At 40.4% G+C, this 18884-nt stretch overlaps 1 protein-coding gene across 6 annotated transcripts in view; it reads right to left on the reverse strand.

The window, feature by feature from the left end:
• LOC122564861 (LIM/homeobox protein LMX-1.2) overlaps positions 1-18884 on the reverse strand; it is a 201681-nt gene that overhangs the window by 13302 nt on the left and 169495 nt on the right. For 5 of the 6 annotated variants that reach the window (XM_043720224.2, XM_087998401.1, XM_043720223.2 and 2 more), the window contains 5 exons: positions 13626-13858; positions 7006-7184; positions 5682-5759; positions 4637-4703; positions 3782-3943 (listed from right to left, as the gene is read on the reverse strand). In XM_043720224.2, coding sequence (XP_043576159.1) covers positions 3782-3943; positions 4637-4703; positions 5682-5759; positions 7006-7184; positions 13626-13858 — 719 coding nt within the window. The remainder of the gene's footprint in view (positions 1-3781; positions 3944-4636; positions 4704-5681; positions 5760-7005; positions 7185-13625; positions 13859-18884) is intronic. The other variant, XM_087998402.1, reaches the window with a different exon arrangement.

Raw genomic sequence — 18884 nt, forward strand, 5'->3', positions numbered from 1 at the left:
CCTTCCCTCCACCATAAATTCAGAAGTCAAGTACACTGATGGCTACAAAATGTTCAGCATCATTCGCAACTCATCTGACACTGAAGCATGGTTGAAACTTTATTGCTGGAACAGCACAGCAGGTCAGGCAGCATCCAGGGAACAGGAGATTCGACGTTTCGGGCACAGGCCCTTCTTCAGGAATGAGCAGAGAGTGTTCAGCAGGAGAAGATAAAAGGTAGAGAGGAGGGACTTGGAGGAGGGGCGTTGGAAATGTGATAGGTGGAAAGAGGTCAAGGTGAGGGTGATAGGTCGGAGTAGGATGGAGGCGGAGAGGTCAAGAAGAAGACTGCAGGTCAGGAAGGCAGTGCCGGGCTGGAGGGATCCGGCTGAGACAAGGTGGGGGGAGGGGGGATGAAGAAACTGGTGAAGTCCAAGTTCATCCCCTGCGGTTGGAGGGTTCCCAGTCGGAAGATAAGACGCTCCTCCTCCGACCGTCGGGTTGTTGTGGTTTGGCGGTGGATGAGTCCAATGACCTGCATATCCTCGGTGGAGTGGGAGGGGGAGTTGAAATGCTGTGCTACAGGTTGGTTGGGTTGGTTCGTCCGGGTGGCCCAGAGGTGCTCTCTGAATCGCTCCGCAAGTAGGCGGCCTGTCTCCCCAATATAGAGGAGGCCACTGAAGCATTCCAGGTCCAAACACAGCTAGAGCTGGACAATATCTAGACTTGGGCTGATAACATTCCCACCACACAGTGTCATGAAATGACCATCTCCAACAAGAGAGAATTGAACCATCCCACATTATCATCACTGAAGTCCCACACTCTCTATATCCTAGGGGTTACCATTGACCAGAAACTGAATTGTATCAGCCATACAAATAAATGGTTACAAGGGAAAGGCTGGGAATTCTGCATCATGAAACTCACCTCCCAACTCCTCAAAGCATGTCCATTTAATATCTCAAGGCAAGATATTAAAATTGAGTAAAAGTAACTCCAAAGACATCAGGGAGGAGCTGGCCAGAGTTGATTGGAAGGAGAGCCTAGCAGGGAAGACTATGGAGCAGCAATAGCAGGGGTTTCTGGGGGTAATTTGGGAGGTACAGCAGAAATTCATCCCATGGAGGAAGAAACATACTAAGGGGAAGACAGAAACCATGGCTGACAAGGGAAATCAGGGACAGCATGAAAGCAGAAGAGAAAGCATATCATGTGGTGAAGATTCATGGGAAGCCAGAGGTTTGGGAAGCCTTTAAAAAACAGCAGAGGACAACTAAAAGAGACATAAGGGAGAGAAGATGAAATATGAGAGTAAGCTAGCTAGTAATATAAAAGAAGATTGCAAGAGATGTTTTCGATACATAAATGGTAAGAGAGAGGCAACAGTGGATTTGGAAAATGAGGCTCGAGAAGTTTTAATGGACATCAAGGAAATTGCAGAAAAACTGAATGCGTACTTTGTATCAGTCTTCATGGTGGAAGACACATCAAGCCTTCAGGACAGTGAGGAACAGAGGATAGTGTAGGTGGCATCACTTAGGAGAAATTGCAGGTGAAGCTGAAAGGTGTGAAGGTGGATACATCACTCAGACCAGATGGACTACACCCCAGAATTCTGAAGGACATGGCTAAAGAGATTGTGAAGGCATTGGTTCTGATCTTTCAGGAATCACTGGAGTCAGGGAGGATCTCAGAGAACTGGAAATGGGTAATGTAACATGCCTGTTTTAGAAAGGAAGAGGCAAAAGACAGGAAATTATAGACCAGTTAGCCTGACCTTGGTTGTTGGTAAGATTCCATTATTAAGGATGAGATTACAGAGTACTTGGAAGAGCATGCTAAAATAAAGCTGAGTCAGCGCTGCTTTATCAAGCATGACAAATCTGTTCAAATTCTTTTAGGAGATAATAAGCAAGTTAGAGAAAGGAGAGCCAGTGGACTAATTTATTTGGATTTCCAGAAAGCCTTTGACAGGAGGCTGCTAAATAAGAAAAAAGCCCATGGTGTTAGGGGTGAGACACCGGCATGGATAGAGGATTAGCCGCCCGGCAGAAGCAGTGAGTAGAGCTACAGGGGTCTTTTTCAGCATGGTGACTAGTGGAGTTCTGCAGTGGTCAGTGTTGATACCACATTTATTCTTGTTATATATCAACAACCTGGATGAAGGAACTGAGGGTATTGTTGCTAAGTTTGCAACAAAGATAGATGGGAGGGACAGCTCGTGCTAAAGAAGTAGAGATGCTGCAGAAGGACTTGGACAGGCTAGGAGATTGGGCAAAGAAGTGGCAGATGGATTAAAATGTGGGAAAGTGTCAGTTTATGCATTTTGGTAAGAATAGAGTTATAGACTATTTCTAAGTAGGGAAAGGCTTCAGAAATGTGAAGCACAAAGGGGCTTGGATGTCCTAGTTCAGGATTCTCTTAAGATTAACATGCAAATTCAATTGGCAGTTAGTAAGGCACATGCAATGTTAGCATTCATTTTGAGAGGGCTAGAATACAAGAGCAGAGCTATACTACTGAGGCTGCATAAGTCTCTGGTCAGATCATATTTGGAATATTCTGAGCAGTTTGGGCCCCATATCTAATGAAGGTATGCTGGCAATGGAGGGGTTCCAGAGGAGTTTTACGAGAATGATCCTGGTATGAAGGGCTTGTTGTATGAGGAGTGATTGTGGACTCTGGGTCTGTACTCATTGGACTTTCGAAGGATGGGGGATTATCTCCATGTACATTTACAAAATACTGCGAGGCATGGATAGAATAGATATGGAGATCATTGAAGGAGAGACTAGGACCCAAGAACACAGCTTCAGAATGAAAGAACAACCCTTTAGAATTGAGATAAGAAGGAATTTTTTCAGCCAGAGGGTGGTGAATCTGTGGAACTCATTGCTGCAGAAGGCTGTGGAGGCCAAATCACTGACAGCATTTAAAACAGGGATAGACAAGCTCTTGATTAGTAAGAGGATCAATGGTTACAGACTGAAGGCAAGAGAATGGGGCTGAAAAACTTGTCAGCCTTGATTGAATAGAGGAGAAGACTCTAGTCACCAGATGGCTTAATTTTGTTCCTCTGTCTTATGGTCTTATGCCTTATGGTCAGAGTTGTGAAGAATGTTCTTTCAGTTGCCTGGATGGCAACCAACAAAATAAGGTCAACACCATCCAGGCCAAAGCAGCCCACTTGACTGGCACCCCGTCAACACATTCAGCATTCATTCCCTCCACCACCAATGCACAGTGGCAATAATGTGTACCATCCAGTACCATTGACAAGATACACTGCTACAACTCTACAAGGCCCCTTAGATAGCACCTTCCAAACTCCTAACTAGAATCTAGAAGGACAAAAGCAACAGATATATGGGCCAGTGATGCCCACCTCCCATGGATGAATTAAAAAAAGAGATGTACCAGTGTTTATGTTCTGCACAACCCTCCTTCCACTCTATTATCTTTGTCTAACCCTATCAGTGTATCTTTCTATTGTTCCCTCATGTATCTGTTATCTTCTCCTTAATTTTATCTATGCTGTATATTTCAAACATATTGGTATTATTAGTGATTATCTTATATTCGTGGATCTTGTTTTGGTTTCCTTCAGAAGTGGAGACACCTTCTGTGGGTCCACCCTTTTCTAAATTGAAAGAGCTCTTGACCTTCTGTTCTCTGGAGAAAAGAGCCCAAGCCTATTCAATCCTTCTGGATTGGTGGCCTGAACAAGTATAAAGTGAAACCGCTGCAGGAAATGAAATTGCAAGTTGACAAAGTAACTGAATACAAGCAGCCACCTACCATATGGATTCATGTGGTCCCCTGGCATTTGAGGTGGAGTGAGTCCTTGTTGAAATGGATCAGAGTTGTAGCCATTTTGGTCCATGGACACAAGTTGCTGTTGTGGAGGTGCAACTGGTGCGTACGAATTTATCATCCCATCCATTCTACTTGACATAACTTCTGTTATTGAAATGAAGATCAATCAGAAATTTGCCTCGCTTTTCTGCCTTCAGAAAATAAAAGCTGGTTCTAGTTGAACAGATTTGTTTCTTTGTTAGAAAGGAACCAGCTTTCTGTCTGAATAAAGCATTTTAATCTTTCATGGAAATGCGACATGAATTACAATAAATTATGGGAGCGAACACAGTGACAAGGAGCCACAGCAGATTCCTTGCCTGGTCTAATAATTCACAAGAACCATAATAGTGAGTCATCCTCATAAGTCGGATATCAATTGTATCCTATGGCTGTTCATTATGGGCTCTGTTTATACCACAGGCTAGATAAGTAATCTAAATTAAAATGATAAAACCTAGGTGCAGGTTTTAATTTTAAAAGGAAATTAAACTGCCGAAGTGACTGTGCGATGGTTGGGGTAACATCACTGGGAAATATTCTTTTTGTTCTAAACTGTGGCACTGTGTTGATGGATTTCGACAACTGGAGTTTTATACTTAATATTTATAGTGACTTTTTTTTAAACAATGTGTCGTGTTTACACACATTGTTTTCAATGGCAATGCAATTTAAAACTAGGTTACTTTGAATTCTTTATTACAGAAGTATCAGCAGCCACCTACTACTTTCAGAACAGTTCCTGAGCAGGCCTTTCCACCTGCCATCCCCCCACCAGCCCCATTCTCAGATGGCTACCTTGTCCAAGCCGCTGACCGTTCTGTTGTTCTTGTTGCTGCTGTTGTCTTCGAGCCAACTTTTTCATCTTAAAAATCACAAAGAAATCACTTTGAGCTCAGGTGACGTAAGAGGAGTTTTAAAGCACGTACACTGAATGACATCTCCAAACTTCAACTAATAACGAAACAAAGACATCCTGAGAACATACAGTATTTTAGCAGGTAGTGACGTTGTTCTCCATGTTGGAGAAGTAAAGTACAATTGAAAAGAAAAGGTTGTTGCAAAATGGAAATCACTTTGTGAATGGAATAGCACTACATGTGATAAAATCACACTCTTGTAACTTTAGCTATTATGAGTGGAAGGGCATCCTTAAAACTATGATTTAGTTGCTCAAATCACCCACCAAACAAGAATATTTCTCTCTAATTAAGTTTAAAAAATGTAATTTAGTGTTTTGATCTATATTAATTAGAACATAGCAACAAAAAGCTAGTTCAAGGAAAATGAATTATTATGTATTTTACTCCAACTGTGCAGTTTGTACCTGCCTATCTCATATCTAACACTACTATCTATCAAATATAACTCTGCATTTACAGTGCTTTGTGTTATTTGCGGCTTCTCCTGCTGTATCAACATGTGGTAAGGTGGTGTTTTTTGACCATCTCTAGTTACTACAATGGATCTCTTGCTGTTTATAGCTAATTCACAACTGAGTTGGCACCAGGTTAAGATTTGGAGTCAATGTAAAGACAAATCAGATGGAGATGGCAAGTTGATTGAAAGGCACGAGTGACTGAGCCAGGTAGGAGGCAATCTGGTCGCTTTCATGATTACCATTGGATGTTAGCCTGCAAATTACCGACTTCAATTTCACAACTTGTTGTGTTGGAGTGATGAGCTTTGGACTCCCAATCTCTGAGTTTCTTGCCCACTAGTCAATTATTGAGTAATCAATGATTACTTAATCACTGTGCCCCACTGCACGGGAAGTCATATTGTAAACATTATGTTAAGCAAAATGATTTCAAAGTTGAGTGATCTGTGACAAAAAAGTTACCTTGGCTCTTTGATTCTGGAACCACACTTGAACTACTCTGACACTGAGCCCCGTTTCTGCTGCGAGTGTCTCTCTGACCTGTTCAGAAAAATCATTTGCATGTTGACTTTATTACGCAAACAGAAGGAGTTAAGTGCTGATAGTTAAAATGATCTTCCTGAAGTCAAAAGCAAACCATTTTGCATAGATGACAGACAGCAAGTAAATCAAGGGATGTGTGGAAAAGACATGGATTTGGAATCAGGATAGGAGAGCAGTACATGATGTTATAAAAAGGCGGAGTGGGATGCTGAGGCCAAAGAGTTTTGGAGAAGGATCACTGGACTTGAAACATTGACTGTTTCTCTCTCCACAGATGCTGTCAGACCCACTGAATTTCCACGGCACTTTCTGTCTTTATTTTAGATTTCCAGAACCCAAAGCTGATTGCTTTTAGTAGCTTACTTCTGCTCCTATTTCATATGCATTTGAAATAGTTAAAAAGCTTTGAAAAATAAAACAGATCAATTTCAACCTCTGACTCACTTGGCGGAAATTGAGAGGTCTGGAGGGAGTCAATTAAAATGGTTGCAGTGACTTACCATTCCCTATTGACCCCACTGCCTTTCTGTAGTTTGCAGTTTGCAGTTTTAAACAGTCAAGGAACACTCATTGCGTAGGGTCCTTTTCAAAACAGGAAAGCTGGTCTCCAATCACACATGCATTTTTAACTCAGGCCTACACAGGAAGGCCCCTGAGGCTTCACCACCAAGTCAACCTGGTCCAAGAGGAACCAGAGCCAGATGAGAACCAGAAAAATGAGCTCAATTTATATCTTTTGTTCATTAATCCTTCAAGCCCTGGAAAGAAGTTGTGGCCTCCTGGTCCTGATTTTCCTCCTCCCTAGATCCATTCCACTCCCACTACCAACCTCATCCACCAAAGACAATAGAGACAAAAACAGCACCGCACCCAGAGATCAGTCTCAAACCCACAGCAAATTTCTAGGGCTCATTATTTCTGATCTCAGGCAGTAATCTCCTCCCATGGGAAATTCAGCTCCCACATAAACAGAAAGCTAGTGCTTTGCACCAGCTTAAGATGGAAGACCAACACAGCCTATGCAGAAAGCCAGGAGTGCCTATGTCCCGGGGATCACTCTGACAAATATTGGAGAGTTTGGCATCTCCCCTTCTACTCTGCTCACATAACACCTACCAGATGTTAAAGCTGGGTCTGAGCAGCAGTAAGAGTTTAAAAGCCTTTGCACTGGTTTATTTTTGTATTTGCGTGAAAACTCAAATAGTTTAAGTATATGTACTTAACAATAAGAGAAAACCTTTACCTTTCTGCATGGTTTGGAAGAAACTTCAAATGACGCTTTAAATGCTCTCCTTTGCTGTGTTGTAAGAATTGTCCGAGGACGCTTTGGTCGTCTCTGATCCTTGGTGTCTTCACAAGCCTTTCCCTGAATTCCCTGAACTTTATTTGGCTTAATGTCAAGATCTTCATCATCACTCTTCACTGTGAATGTATCAAATGCAACACAATTCATTATCACTCTTTATCCATGGGTAATTCTATGCTAATTTAATGATTTGAAAAGATACAGCGGTCTTTTAAGAAAAGAGAACTTTGGTTTCAAATATTTCCTAATCAACCTGTTCAAAAACGTTGTAAACACGTCTTTACCATTTGGGACTTGAATGCCGGTCTCCCACCTCAAAAGGTAGGGATACTACCACAGGAGAAGTTAGGCATAAGGTGACAGATTGGAATGAGGCACTTTGTATTAATTCAAACACTTAACTGTGAAAATCAAATACACAAAGGCCACATATAGGATCAAACATTATTGTTGTAGTTAAATTCTAATATAAAATGTTTTTCTGTTGCCCAGTGAATATATCCATGTGTGTAAATTTAGCATTGTGTTTCCTGAGTGAACTGTTCCAGGTTCGCAAAGTCACTGCAGCATACCCTGCATGCCCTTTGGCTTGGGAACAAAGGTGAACTTGTAAGAGCGATTCCTATTTCTGATTTGTTAGAAAATAAATCTGGTATTTAGTGAGGATAAAATCTGACACATGGAAGCATATCCAGTGAGAAGTATTTACAAATTAATTTTTCATTATATGAATCAACAATTATTATAAATCAAGTTTAAAAGGCATCTGGATGGGTATATGAATAGGAAGGGTTCAGTGGCCTATGGGCAAAGTGCTGGTAAATGGGACGAGATTAGGTTAGGGCGTCTGGTCATGGACAAGTTAGACTGAAGGGTCTGTTTCTGTGTTGTACATCTCTATGACTCTATATAGTGTTTACATATAAGCTGATGACCCTTCCATTCTTTTACACAAATAACATGCAATAGTCCACAGGAAAAGGACAGTTCCTGTGCTGGTGTTGTACTTTATAATTTTGATGCCTGTGAATCTTTGAGTATGCTCCCAACCCAAATATATTCCTCTATTTGCCAACACACACCTCCCCCCACCACCGCCACCCCCCCCCCGCCTCCCAATCCACCCTACCCCATCCCATAACTACTCTCCGTTCCAAACCCCACTGTGGTCATGGCCCAGCTCCATTGACTATATCTACTTCCAAGATTTAAAATGAAATTGGAGGGTTGGCATCTCCATTTGGGTTGCCATCTGTCCCATGTACCTGGAATGGATGGCCTCCACAGAGACCTCAGCATTGGAGTAAATGTCCGCCATTGTTAAATTGAAAATGAACTTGCCCACTAGAATCCCTAGAGTGTTGAAAGAGGCCATTCAGCCCATCAAGTCTGCACCGACCTTCCAAAGACCATCCCAACCAAACCCAGTTCACCCTATCCCCAATTTAGCACGGCCAATTAACCTAACATGCACTCTTTAGGACTGTGGGAGGAAACCGGAGCACCCGGTGGAAACCCATGTGGACACAGAGAGAATGTGCAAAGTCCATACAGATATTCACCCGAGGCTGGAATCAAATCCAGGTCCCTGGTGCTGTGAGGCTGCAGTGCTAATCACTGAGCCACCATGCCACCCAATTTGGGCCACTTTGGAGAAGCTCACTTTGAGTGTCATGGTGTGGACATATAACTTTCATTTGAGCCTGATGGTAGTCAGAAGCCTGCAGGGAATATCCTGTGCCAAATCTCAGTTTGAACCATTTCCTCTGTTATGTTATGAGCCAATATGGAGGGAAAGAGATATACTGCCTGCTGTTGTCTGTATGTTTTGTTTGACGTTACAGTTAAGTTGTAGTACTGTTCCCAGAGGAACACCTCACTCACAGCACAATGCTGTCTGTAAGAGGCAGTGCAGTCAAATTTGAGCTTTGAATGTCACATGATCGAGTTCCAACCTCCATACCTTGCAACTTTGTTAAGAGTCCTTGCATTTACCTTTCCTGATGTAGCAACTGGGATTATTTTTTATCTGTGCTGTTTATATTAGATTTCTATCCTAGCAGTTGAGGGAAATGAATATTAGTGAACATTTTTCATCGTACATCATAAGGGTAATTAAACTGCAGTAACTATTAAAGAATTTTTTTGAAAAACGTGTAGCTTATTCATTTGAAGAATGGCTTCTTCTGGTGAAGGGAGTATCTGTTAAATTGCAAACTGGCTAAAAGTTGAAATTTTGAAGTTACAGTTTAAAAGGATTTTTAATTCAAAAGTTATTGTCTTTAAAGCTACAAAATGTAAATCAACAGGTTTGGTTTTTGCAAATTTTGGAAAAGTAAGCCAGCCAGAAGATTTGTTTTAATATTGTTCACCATTAACTTTGCCTCATACATGCTCTGCCCCATCATCTTCCTTTATTTCGATTCAACATATTTATGCAATGATCAAATGCTGGCTCACTCACTTTAATAGCCATGTCATTATTAACTTCCTGAAATGCCATTTAAATTTAATGGCTTTCTAAACATGATAACTCCTAGTCTTTGGAGAGTAACTGCAGGTCTGGCATCGTCAAATGGTTTGTACTTTTTTAAAATTACATTGAAAGTGGACATTTGCAAACGATAAAAGAAGAGAAACAGTTCTACAGTAAATAGTGATCCCCCAAACCACCCCTCCCAGACACATACACACATTTGCTCACTCTCTGCCAATATGAGTCTTTCTTTGATCATCTGTTTTTGATAATTCAAAAATGGTGAGCATTTTGTACTCTTCCAGCTAAATGTTATAAAGGTTAGTTAACTATTGGTGTTCCTTGATGCCATATTTACATCTGGGCTGTTAATCAAACATGGAATTTGCCCTAGTCCACTTTGAGTTAAGAAGGAATGTTCCAGAAAACAAAAACAGGCACACGGAGATGCTTTGACAAATTCTTTGACAGTTGTCTGCAACAAAATAAGGAACAGCTGTAGCTAATAGTGCAAATTGAGTAACGGGTGTGGATGTTTAGTGGGTGCATTTACTTGAGTAACACACTGTTTCTTATAAAAGCTAAACAAAACAAACCTAGCTATTGACACATGGAGTAATTTTATCTATGACTAATTCAAAATGTTATACATCTCACTGAACTCAAACTGGAATAAGGCAGTAACAACATAAATGAAACAAACTTTGATAATAATGCCAGATACTAATTTAATGAAGTGAATTTATTCATAATCAGTGGTGCTACCAACAATTGGAAGGATTGTAGGATAGTAAATATTTTTGGAACTTATGAATACTGGCCGCTATTGAATTAAAATGGAGAAATTTGGCTGAAAATATGAACATTGCTGTGTGGTAGTGAACAGAAAAGATAGGTTAACTTTGAACAAAGATTCAGAAGAAAGCCTGTACCATTTCATTGATTTCTGCAGATGCCATTTTGTACCATTTCCAATCCGGACACTGATCTTAAGAAAATGCTAGATGCTATGATCACTAAGACGAGGACAAGTAGATCTCGGCAGCAGAAAACCAAGACAGGGATACACTGGGCAGTAAATCCCTAGGCCTTGGCTAGATTGTGTAAAATTCTGGACACCACTCTTTAGGCAGGATGTCAAAAATTCAAATAGAATACCCCAAGGGGTGAACTACTAGAACTGTGCCAGAGTTGACGCAGTTATATGACAATGCTGGGATTCATCACCATAAAGCAAGAAAGGATCATTTATGATTTAATGAAGGAGTTCCAAATTATGAAAAGTTTTGATCATGGCACTAAGGAGAATCTGTTTCCACTTGCTGAAGACTTGGTAACCAGAAGATTTGTAATAATTGATTGAAGAACAATTAGGGAATAGTGTGGTTTTGCCTCCAGTAGGGTAATTTACCTAATGCGGCAATGCTTATATTATCTCCTGTGAAAAATGGGGTGTGAGCATTGAAGAATCTAGCAGACATTTAGTATAGCTAACTATCATTTACAAACATTATGTTCACAAGCGCGTAAGTATCTGGGCGGACATTGGATTTCAAGGAGCAGCACGCTTCTGGTAGGGTGTCATGCTTCAAGTGATCCTGAGGTAAGATGGAGTTTAAGACTTTCATGTCTTCGGGGGAGGTGATGACCTAGGGATATTATCGCTGGACTATTAATCCAGAGACCCACATAATGTTCTGGGGACCTGAGTTTGAATCCTGCTATGGCAGGTGGTGGCTGACTCCAGACCCACATCCCTCTGGGCAATTAGGGATGTGCAATAAATGCTGGTCTAGCCAGTGATGTCTCATCCAATGAATTTTAAAAAAGGTCACGTGGGCAGCACAGTGGCACAGTGATTAGCACTGCTGCCTCACAGCGCCAGAGACCCGGGTTCAATTCCCGCCCCAGGCGACTGACTGTGTGGAGTTTGCACATTCTCCCCGTGTCTGCGTGGGTTTCTTCCGGGTGCTCTGGTTTCCTCCCATAATCCAAAAATGTGCAGGTTAGGTGAATTGGCCATGCTAAATTGCCCGTAGTGTTAGGTGTTGTGGAATGGGTCTGGGTGGGTTGCGGTTCAGTGTGGACTTATTGGGCCAAAGGGCCTGTTTCCATACTGTAAGTAATCTAATCTAGTCATGTGTTATGATAAGGTGATGATATCACAAACATGTCTTTTAAAGCTAAACTGACTGTGGGATATTCATAACAGGGGGAAACATTTTTTTATTTAAGCAGCAAGTAGTTATGATCTGAAATGCACAACCTGAAAGACTGGAATGGATACAATAATAAATTGCAAAGCTGAATTTGGTATATATTTGAGAAACTAAAAATTGAAAGGCTATGAAGACAGAGCAGAGGGTTGGAGCTAATTTGATGGCTCTTTCAGAGAACTCGTACATGCTCAAAGTGACAAATGGTTTGGTCTAAAATCAAATATTGTCTGTGATGTAATATGTGTTAAAAATGTTTGATGAAATTGATCTTCAAAGTGCATTAAGTATCAGAGTTGGGACGTCATGTTATGGCTGTACAGGACATTGGTTAGGCTCCTTTTGGAACACTACATTCAGTTCTGGTCTCCCTGCTACAGGAAGGATGTTGTTAAACTTAAAATGGTGCAGAAAAGATTTACAAAGATGCTACCAGGGTTGGAGGGTTTGAGCTGTACGTTTGGTATGCTTTCCTTTATTGGTCAGAGTATTGAGTACAGGAGTTGGGAGGTCATGTTGCGGCTGTTACAGGACATTGGTTAGGCCACTTTTGGAATATCGTGTGCAATTCTGGTCTCCTTTCTATTGGAAAGATGTTGTGAAACTTGAAAGGGTTCAGAAAAGATTTACAAGGATGTTTTCAGGGTTGGAGGATTTGAGTTAAAGGGAGAGGCTGAACAGGCTGGGGCTGTTTTCCTTCGAGCATCGGAGGCTGAGGGGTGACCTTATAGAGGTTTACAAAATCATGAGGGGCATGAATAGGATAAATAGACAAAGTATTTTCCCTGGGGTCGAGGAGTCCAGAACTAGAGGGCATAGGTTTAGGGTGGGAGGGGAAAGATATAAAAGAGATCTAAGGGGCAACTTTTTCACGTAGAGGGTGGTACATGTATGGAATGTGCTGCCAGAGGATGTGGTGGAGGCTTGTACAATTGCAACATTTAAAATGCACCTGGATGGGTATATGAATAGGAGAAGTTTGGAGGGATATGGGCCAGGTATTGGCAGGTGGGACTAGATTGGTTGGGATATCTGGTCAGCATGGACGAGTTGGACCGAAGGGTCTGTTTCTGTGCTGTACATCTCTATGACTCTATGACTCTAAGCTGGGGCTATTTTCCCAAGACTGTCAGAGTTGGAGAGGTGACCTTATAGAGGTTTATAAAATCATGAAGGGCATGGATAGAGAGAATAGTCAAGGTCTTTTTCCCAGGGTAGGGGAGTCCAAAACTAGAGGGGATAGGTTTGTAAGGTGAGAAAGATTTAAAAGGGACCTGAGGGGCAACATTTTCATGCAGAGGGTGGTGAAGGTATGGAATGAGCTGGCAGAGAAAGAGTTGGAGACTGGTACTTTAGCAATATTTAAAAGGCATCTGGATAGGTACATGAATAGGAAGGTTTTAGAGGGACATGGGCCAAATGCTGGCAAATGGGGCTACATTAATGAAGGATATCTTGTCGGCATGGAAAAGTTGGAACCAAGGGTCTGTTTCTATACTGTACATCTCTGTGACTCTAAGACAGAGTCCTATTACAGCTCATTGGTAATTTTGGTGTGAACATAACCATTAAAGTATGCAAAGTATTGCAGATTATTGTCATGACAGCACATGACAACCATATGGCATCATACACTGGTCACATGATGTATTTTCCAATAAATACCAGACAAGACTGGGTCTTTAGATTCAACTTAGTTTTTCACAGGAGGACAACATATTTGGTTTATGCAGTGATATCATATATTTTGTGAATCTGCAAACATTTAACAGCAACAAGTAAAGTTATACAAATGAATAAAAATAATTTAGGCATTAATGATGATTTTTTTGCTGCGGGAAATATTTGGAATGTGTAATCAGTACCTGAGTCAGAATCATCAGGGCTAACAGAGCTCAGCAGTTCTTTTTCTTTCTCATAGTCACTTTTGCAAAGCAGCTGCCCCTCTTTCAAAACGTACTCGTCGCCTTTCCTCAGTTGTCTTTCGCAAACACAGCAACAAAAACAGCTCAGGTGGTAAACACATTCTAAAGCTCGCATCACAAATTCTGTCGGTGCTATCTTCTCCATGCAGCCATTGCATTTTGTGGCAAACAATCTGGAAAAGACAAGACAGTTTAAGACACGGCAACTTGTGCATGGCATTTTGTGAGGCTTAACATCACTTGGATTAATAATTATATCTTAGTTGCATAGAAACTCAGGGAGTTTTTTATTTATCCAGAAGTTTGAATATTATGAGGATTTGTATGAGATGGGACATGAAATTGCTTTGGCAAATAGAATTAAGGAGAATCCAAAGGGTTTTTACAAATACATAAAGGACAAAAGGGTAACTAGGAAGAGAAGAGTCCCTCAAAGAATAGCAAGGTGGCCTTTGTGTGGAGCCGCAGAAAATAGGGAAGATACTAAACGAGTATTTTGCATCCGTATTTACTGTGGAAAAGGATATGGAAGATATAGAATGTAGGGAAATAGATGGTGATATCTTGCAAAATGTCATTACAGAGGAGGAAGTGCTGGATGTCTTGAAATGCATAGGATAAATAGACAAATTCCTTTCCCTGAGGTCGGGGAGTCCAGAACTCGAGGGCATAGGTTTAGGGTGAGAGGGGAAAGATATAAAAGAGGAGCAACTTTTTCACACATATCATATATGTGTGGTACATGTATGGAATGAGCTGCCAGAAGAAGTGGTGGAGGCTGGTACAATTGCAACATTTAAAAGGCATTTGGATGGGTATATGAATAGGAAGGGTTTGGAGGGATATGGGCCGGGTGCTGGCAGGTGGGACTAGATTGGGTTGGGATATCTGGTCAGCATGGACGGGTTGGACCGAAGGTTCTGTTTCCATGCTGTACATCTCTATGACTCTATGTCACACTCAAACAGTGCCTTGTATGATTTCCTTCAGTTATTCTAAGTCAGCTTGTGTCAGATACTGGAGATCTGTTCTGGGATTTGTATCACCTTATTGAGGTTTGCACTCCAGCACAATGCTGAGAAGTGTTTTCTGTTTGATATGATTCTGAACAGTTGGAAAACTGATAAGACCATACAAAGTGTGGGAGAATTGTCCTGGCTATCATTCCTCCTGAACCCAAAATCGTGTTGAGCAGATAGATTGGTTTTTCCACTCAGCTCTTTACATGGAATGGTGCTCTATGTAAATTGCAGGCTGTACTTACTGATGTAACATAACAGATAATTACATAGACATAAAAGTAATCCACTGAATGGTAAGCAATTTGCAAGCCCTAAATATTAACCAATGTCTATGTTAATGAAACATTTAAATCAATTACCTTTTGATCTTTTTTCTCTTCACAGACTACTGATTGTGGCAAATTGTTTAAAAGCATCTTATATTAAATTGTTTTTTGTTTTCACTATATCTAATTACTTTTCCTAATTGTTTACTTAGTTCTCAATTTTTATCATGGTTCTAAAAATAAGCCTTATACATCCATATAAACCAGGAACATGTTTTTATTTTTAAAGAAGCTAAAGCAAGAAACATTTGCATTAGTATATAATGAATCCTTGGAATTCTCTACCTGAGAGAATTGTGGAGATTCAATGTTCAAGATTGAGATCAATAGACTTTTATATTTTAATACATCCAGGGATATGACAATGGTGCAGGGAAATGGTGTTGAAGTAGATGATAGGTCATGATCCTATTGAGTGGGTTTAAAGGCTGAATGACCTCCTCCTGCTATAACATATTTCTTACGTTCTTACATAACCCCATCACAAACACTAGATGATCCAAAGTGTTTTACAACCAATGATGTACTTTCGAAAAGCAGTCACTGTTGTAGGAAGCATAGTAACCAATTTTCAAACAACAAGCACCCACAAATTTCCTGTGATAATGACCACATGATTTGGTTTAATAATGTTGACTATGAAAGTTTGATGCAGGTCAGTGGTCATATCTCTCCTGTGCTTCTTCAAAATAGTACCAAGGAACCTTTTCCCTCCAATTGAGAGAGTAGATGGGGTCTCTAATGTACCATACAGGAGATGACACCACTGATTTCATTCCCAAACTACTGCAACAGAGTGTCCATTTTGATTTTTGCATTCAAGCCCTGGAGTGGGATTGGATCTCAGAACAATCAGAATCAGAGATATGAGTGCTACTAGTGGCAGCTACATTTGTGTACTGCAAAACAGAACAATCATATTGTACATAGGTATTTAATTGATCAATCACTCTCAGAAAATGAAATAGTGTGAAGTGAAAAGGTTAAGTTAGTTTCAAGGATTAAATTGGACTAATTTATCTTTTTTATAGTTTACAGTATGTGACTTTGGCTATAGGTCAATTTAAGTGAGTATTGAAGAATATTGATTATCCAGTTATTTCTTTTCAGTTCACCAACGTCACCAGGGCCACTCACCAGTTGCAGCAAAGACACAGAGAAGAGGACTAGCTTGCAGGATTCCACCACTCTTCAAGCAAATGCTGATTTGCTCAGCATTGATTCTCAGTCTTGATCCTACGGTGGGAGCAGGATCCCACAGCAGACACATCAGAGAACAGAAACGTAGCAATATTAGGATAACCAAACGTGTACCCCCAGCCTAGCCCATAGCTGAGGCGCTGTCGATGGATATTACTGCCATCCGACATACAATGCTTACCCTTGATACCTCTGTGAACATTCGAATACAATATCTGAAGGTTCTCTAGAACATCAGGCAGCTCATAGGAACAGTCTCGTGAGGGAGCTTTCACATCAGATGCAATGGTATGAGAAAATATTGATAACAGAAATACCAACCAAAAGAAAAAGCTGAAGGTGGGCTCATTATACACCAAGAATTGTCAATTTTTTTCTGTATGTTTGGCTGTTGGACATCGCTGACCAGTTTCAAAATCACACGCATGTTGAAAATTTTGATATTGCGCATTGGTACTTGCAGTGATTGGAGTGAGGGCCAGGACTATAGGATTCTTGATTGGGGTTATTAACGTGGGCCAATTGTGGAGCCCTTTCTGACAGATATAAATAGGTGATGATCCTGAAGCATTGCCCCCTAAGAAGGGCACTGCTTGTCACTGGCCACCTGGGTGTTTCCTTTCTTCCTGGTGGTGGAAATTGAATAAAGATTTGTACACCTGTTGTCTTTCACTGTGTCTCACCTGCACACACACAACATGGATGCTGGGGAAAATATAAGCACTACCGCAGTTAGGCGGTAATGTGGGGTAAGAGAAAAAAGAAACAGGTGAATCAGAGAGTCTCCTCATTGTAGGGATTGGCTCAGAGCTGGCTGGTCAGAGCCCATGTACTGTGCACATGTAAATAAAGGCTAGTTTGGTGATGGAATAACTTCCTCCTTGGAGTTATTTCAGTACTGTTTTAAAAGAAAAGAAACAAAAACTTACAGCGCTCCTCAAGTTCCCACACACCCTAAAGTGCTTCACAATCAGTGAAGTAGTTTTGAAGTATACTCGATGCTGGGTGCCAGATCATTTACATTTAGCATGCACTCACAAGCAGCAGTGAGACAATTTGACCAGTCATCTGTTCTGAGGTGTTGGTTGAAGGATAAATATCTGGTCAGCACATCAGAACTGCTCCCTACTCTTCTCTGAATGGTGCCATGGGATTTTGCATATTCAGGGTAAAAACAATGACTGCAGATGAAAGGCTTTTGCCCGAAACGTCGATTTTACTGTTTCTCAGATGCTGCCGAGCTGCTGTGCTCTTCCAGCACCACTAATGCAGAATTTTGCATATTCAGCTGAAAACAAACAGTCCTCAGTACAATGTCTCAAACAAAATAACTCCAGAAAGTAGCTTTTCAATTTGAATCCAGCAATTTATCACAAGTTACCATTACATGATTCTGAAGGAGTTTGGTTCTGTTATAATTAGCCACTGGCCATCTTTCAGACTGTCCTCTCGACTATTGCACATATTTTTAATGTATAGGTATATTTCACTGACAAGTTTACTTATTATATCTGTTGTTAAGGCAGCCTTGTCCAGAAAAGCCTAAAGGATTACATTTGGAAATCTTAAGCCTGCTGCCTGTATTGTCAATGAACCACCTGTGACTCTCAACTCACAATAAGCTGTAAACCAACCTCCTTGCTCAGTTTAATTGAGCCTCAGGCTGTTGTCTAAATATGGGTGTTCTTATGGTATAAAGTCAAGTAACTTTTTTTAAGCTTAGTGGGTTTGGTATAACATGATTTAAATTTTCCTCTTCGACAGCAGATTAGCTATAATACAACAATCAATAACCAACACAAACATTTACAACAATTAACAACATTTGCAATAATGGGTGGAAGTGAGGATGAGTTATTTAACACAGACATTGACATGATTGAAAATCTAGTTCCAAGATAGAAACTGATCCACATTTATCTATAATGGTTAGTCTTGGCAAAAAGACCCATTTTCCTGGATCCTTCATTAATTCTTGATATTTGTTCTGCAGGTTAAAGTTCTACAGTTTTGTTTTGGGCATGACAAATAAAAAAGTGTTGCTTCACAATCTGAGCTCTATCTAACTTAGTGAAATATCATACATTAGGCAGGATAGGTCTGTGCAAAGTGAAGTTCTCAACCCAAGTCTTTTTTAATACTCTTTGTGCTTGTCCATGCATAGAGTGACATTTTACATGATTCATTAAATGTTAAACTAAGAGCCAATCAGTTTATTCCTTTATAAGTACAACCTAATAAATCTTTACACATTTTATCATTTTTAAATGAAGTAGGGCCTGATAACATAATTCTTTTTTGAATATAACCAAAATAGAACCATTTGAGATAAACGAAGTAACAACTATAGAATAATTTGTTCCTCATGAGTGCAAAAGGTGTGAGGGACATTTCATGGTATGGGATAAAATCCACTTTCATTTTGCGGTGTAAAATCCACACTCACTAGTCTTTTCTGTGATTAATTTATGGTCAAAACCATTATTCTCCTGCTTATTATCTCAGAATTCACAGAGTATCTTTACTCAATGATAGTCTTAAGCTGTGGTATGCTCAATTATTTCTTTAAAAATGAAGTCATTTGGAGACTAAGTGTAGAAGGATTCACAAACTAAATAAAATGTTTTGTACTCTTCAAGAAAGTATATCAG

The sequence above is a fragment of the Chiloscyllium plagiosum genome, unplaced genomic scaffold (genome assembly GCF_037043375.1).
Source record: "Chiloscyllium plagiosum isolate Xiang-an unplaced genomic scaffold, Cpla_swu_hap1 HiC_scaffold_21, whole genome shotgun sequence".
NCBI lineage: Eukaryota > Metazoa > Chordata > Chondrichthyes > Orectolobiformes > Hemiscylliidae > Chiloscyllium > Chiloscyllium plagiosum.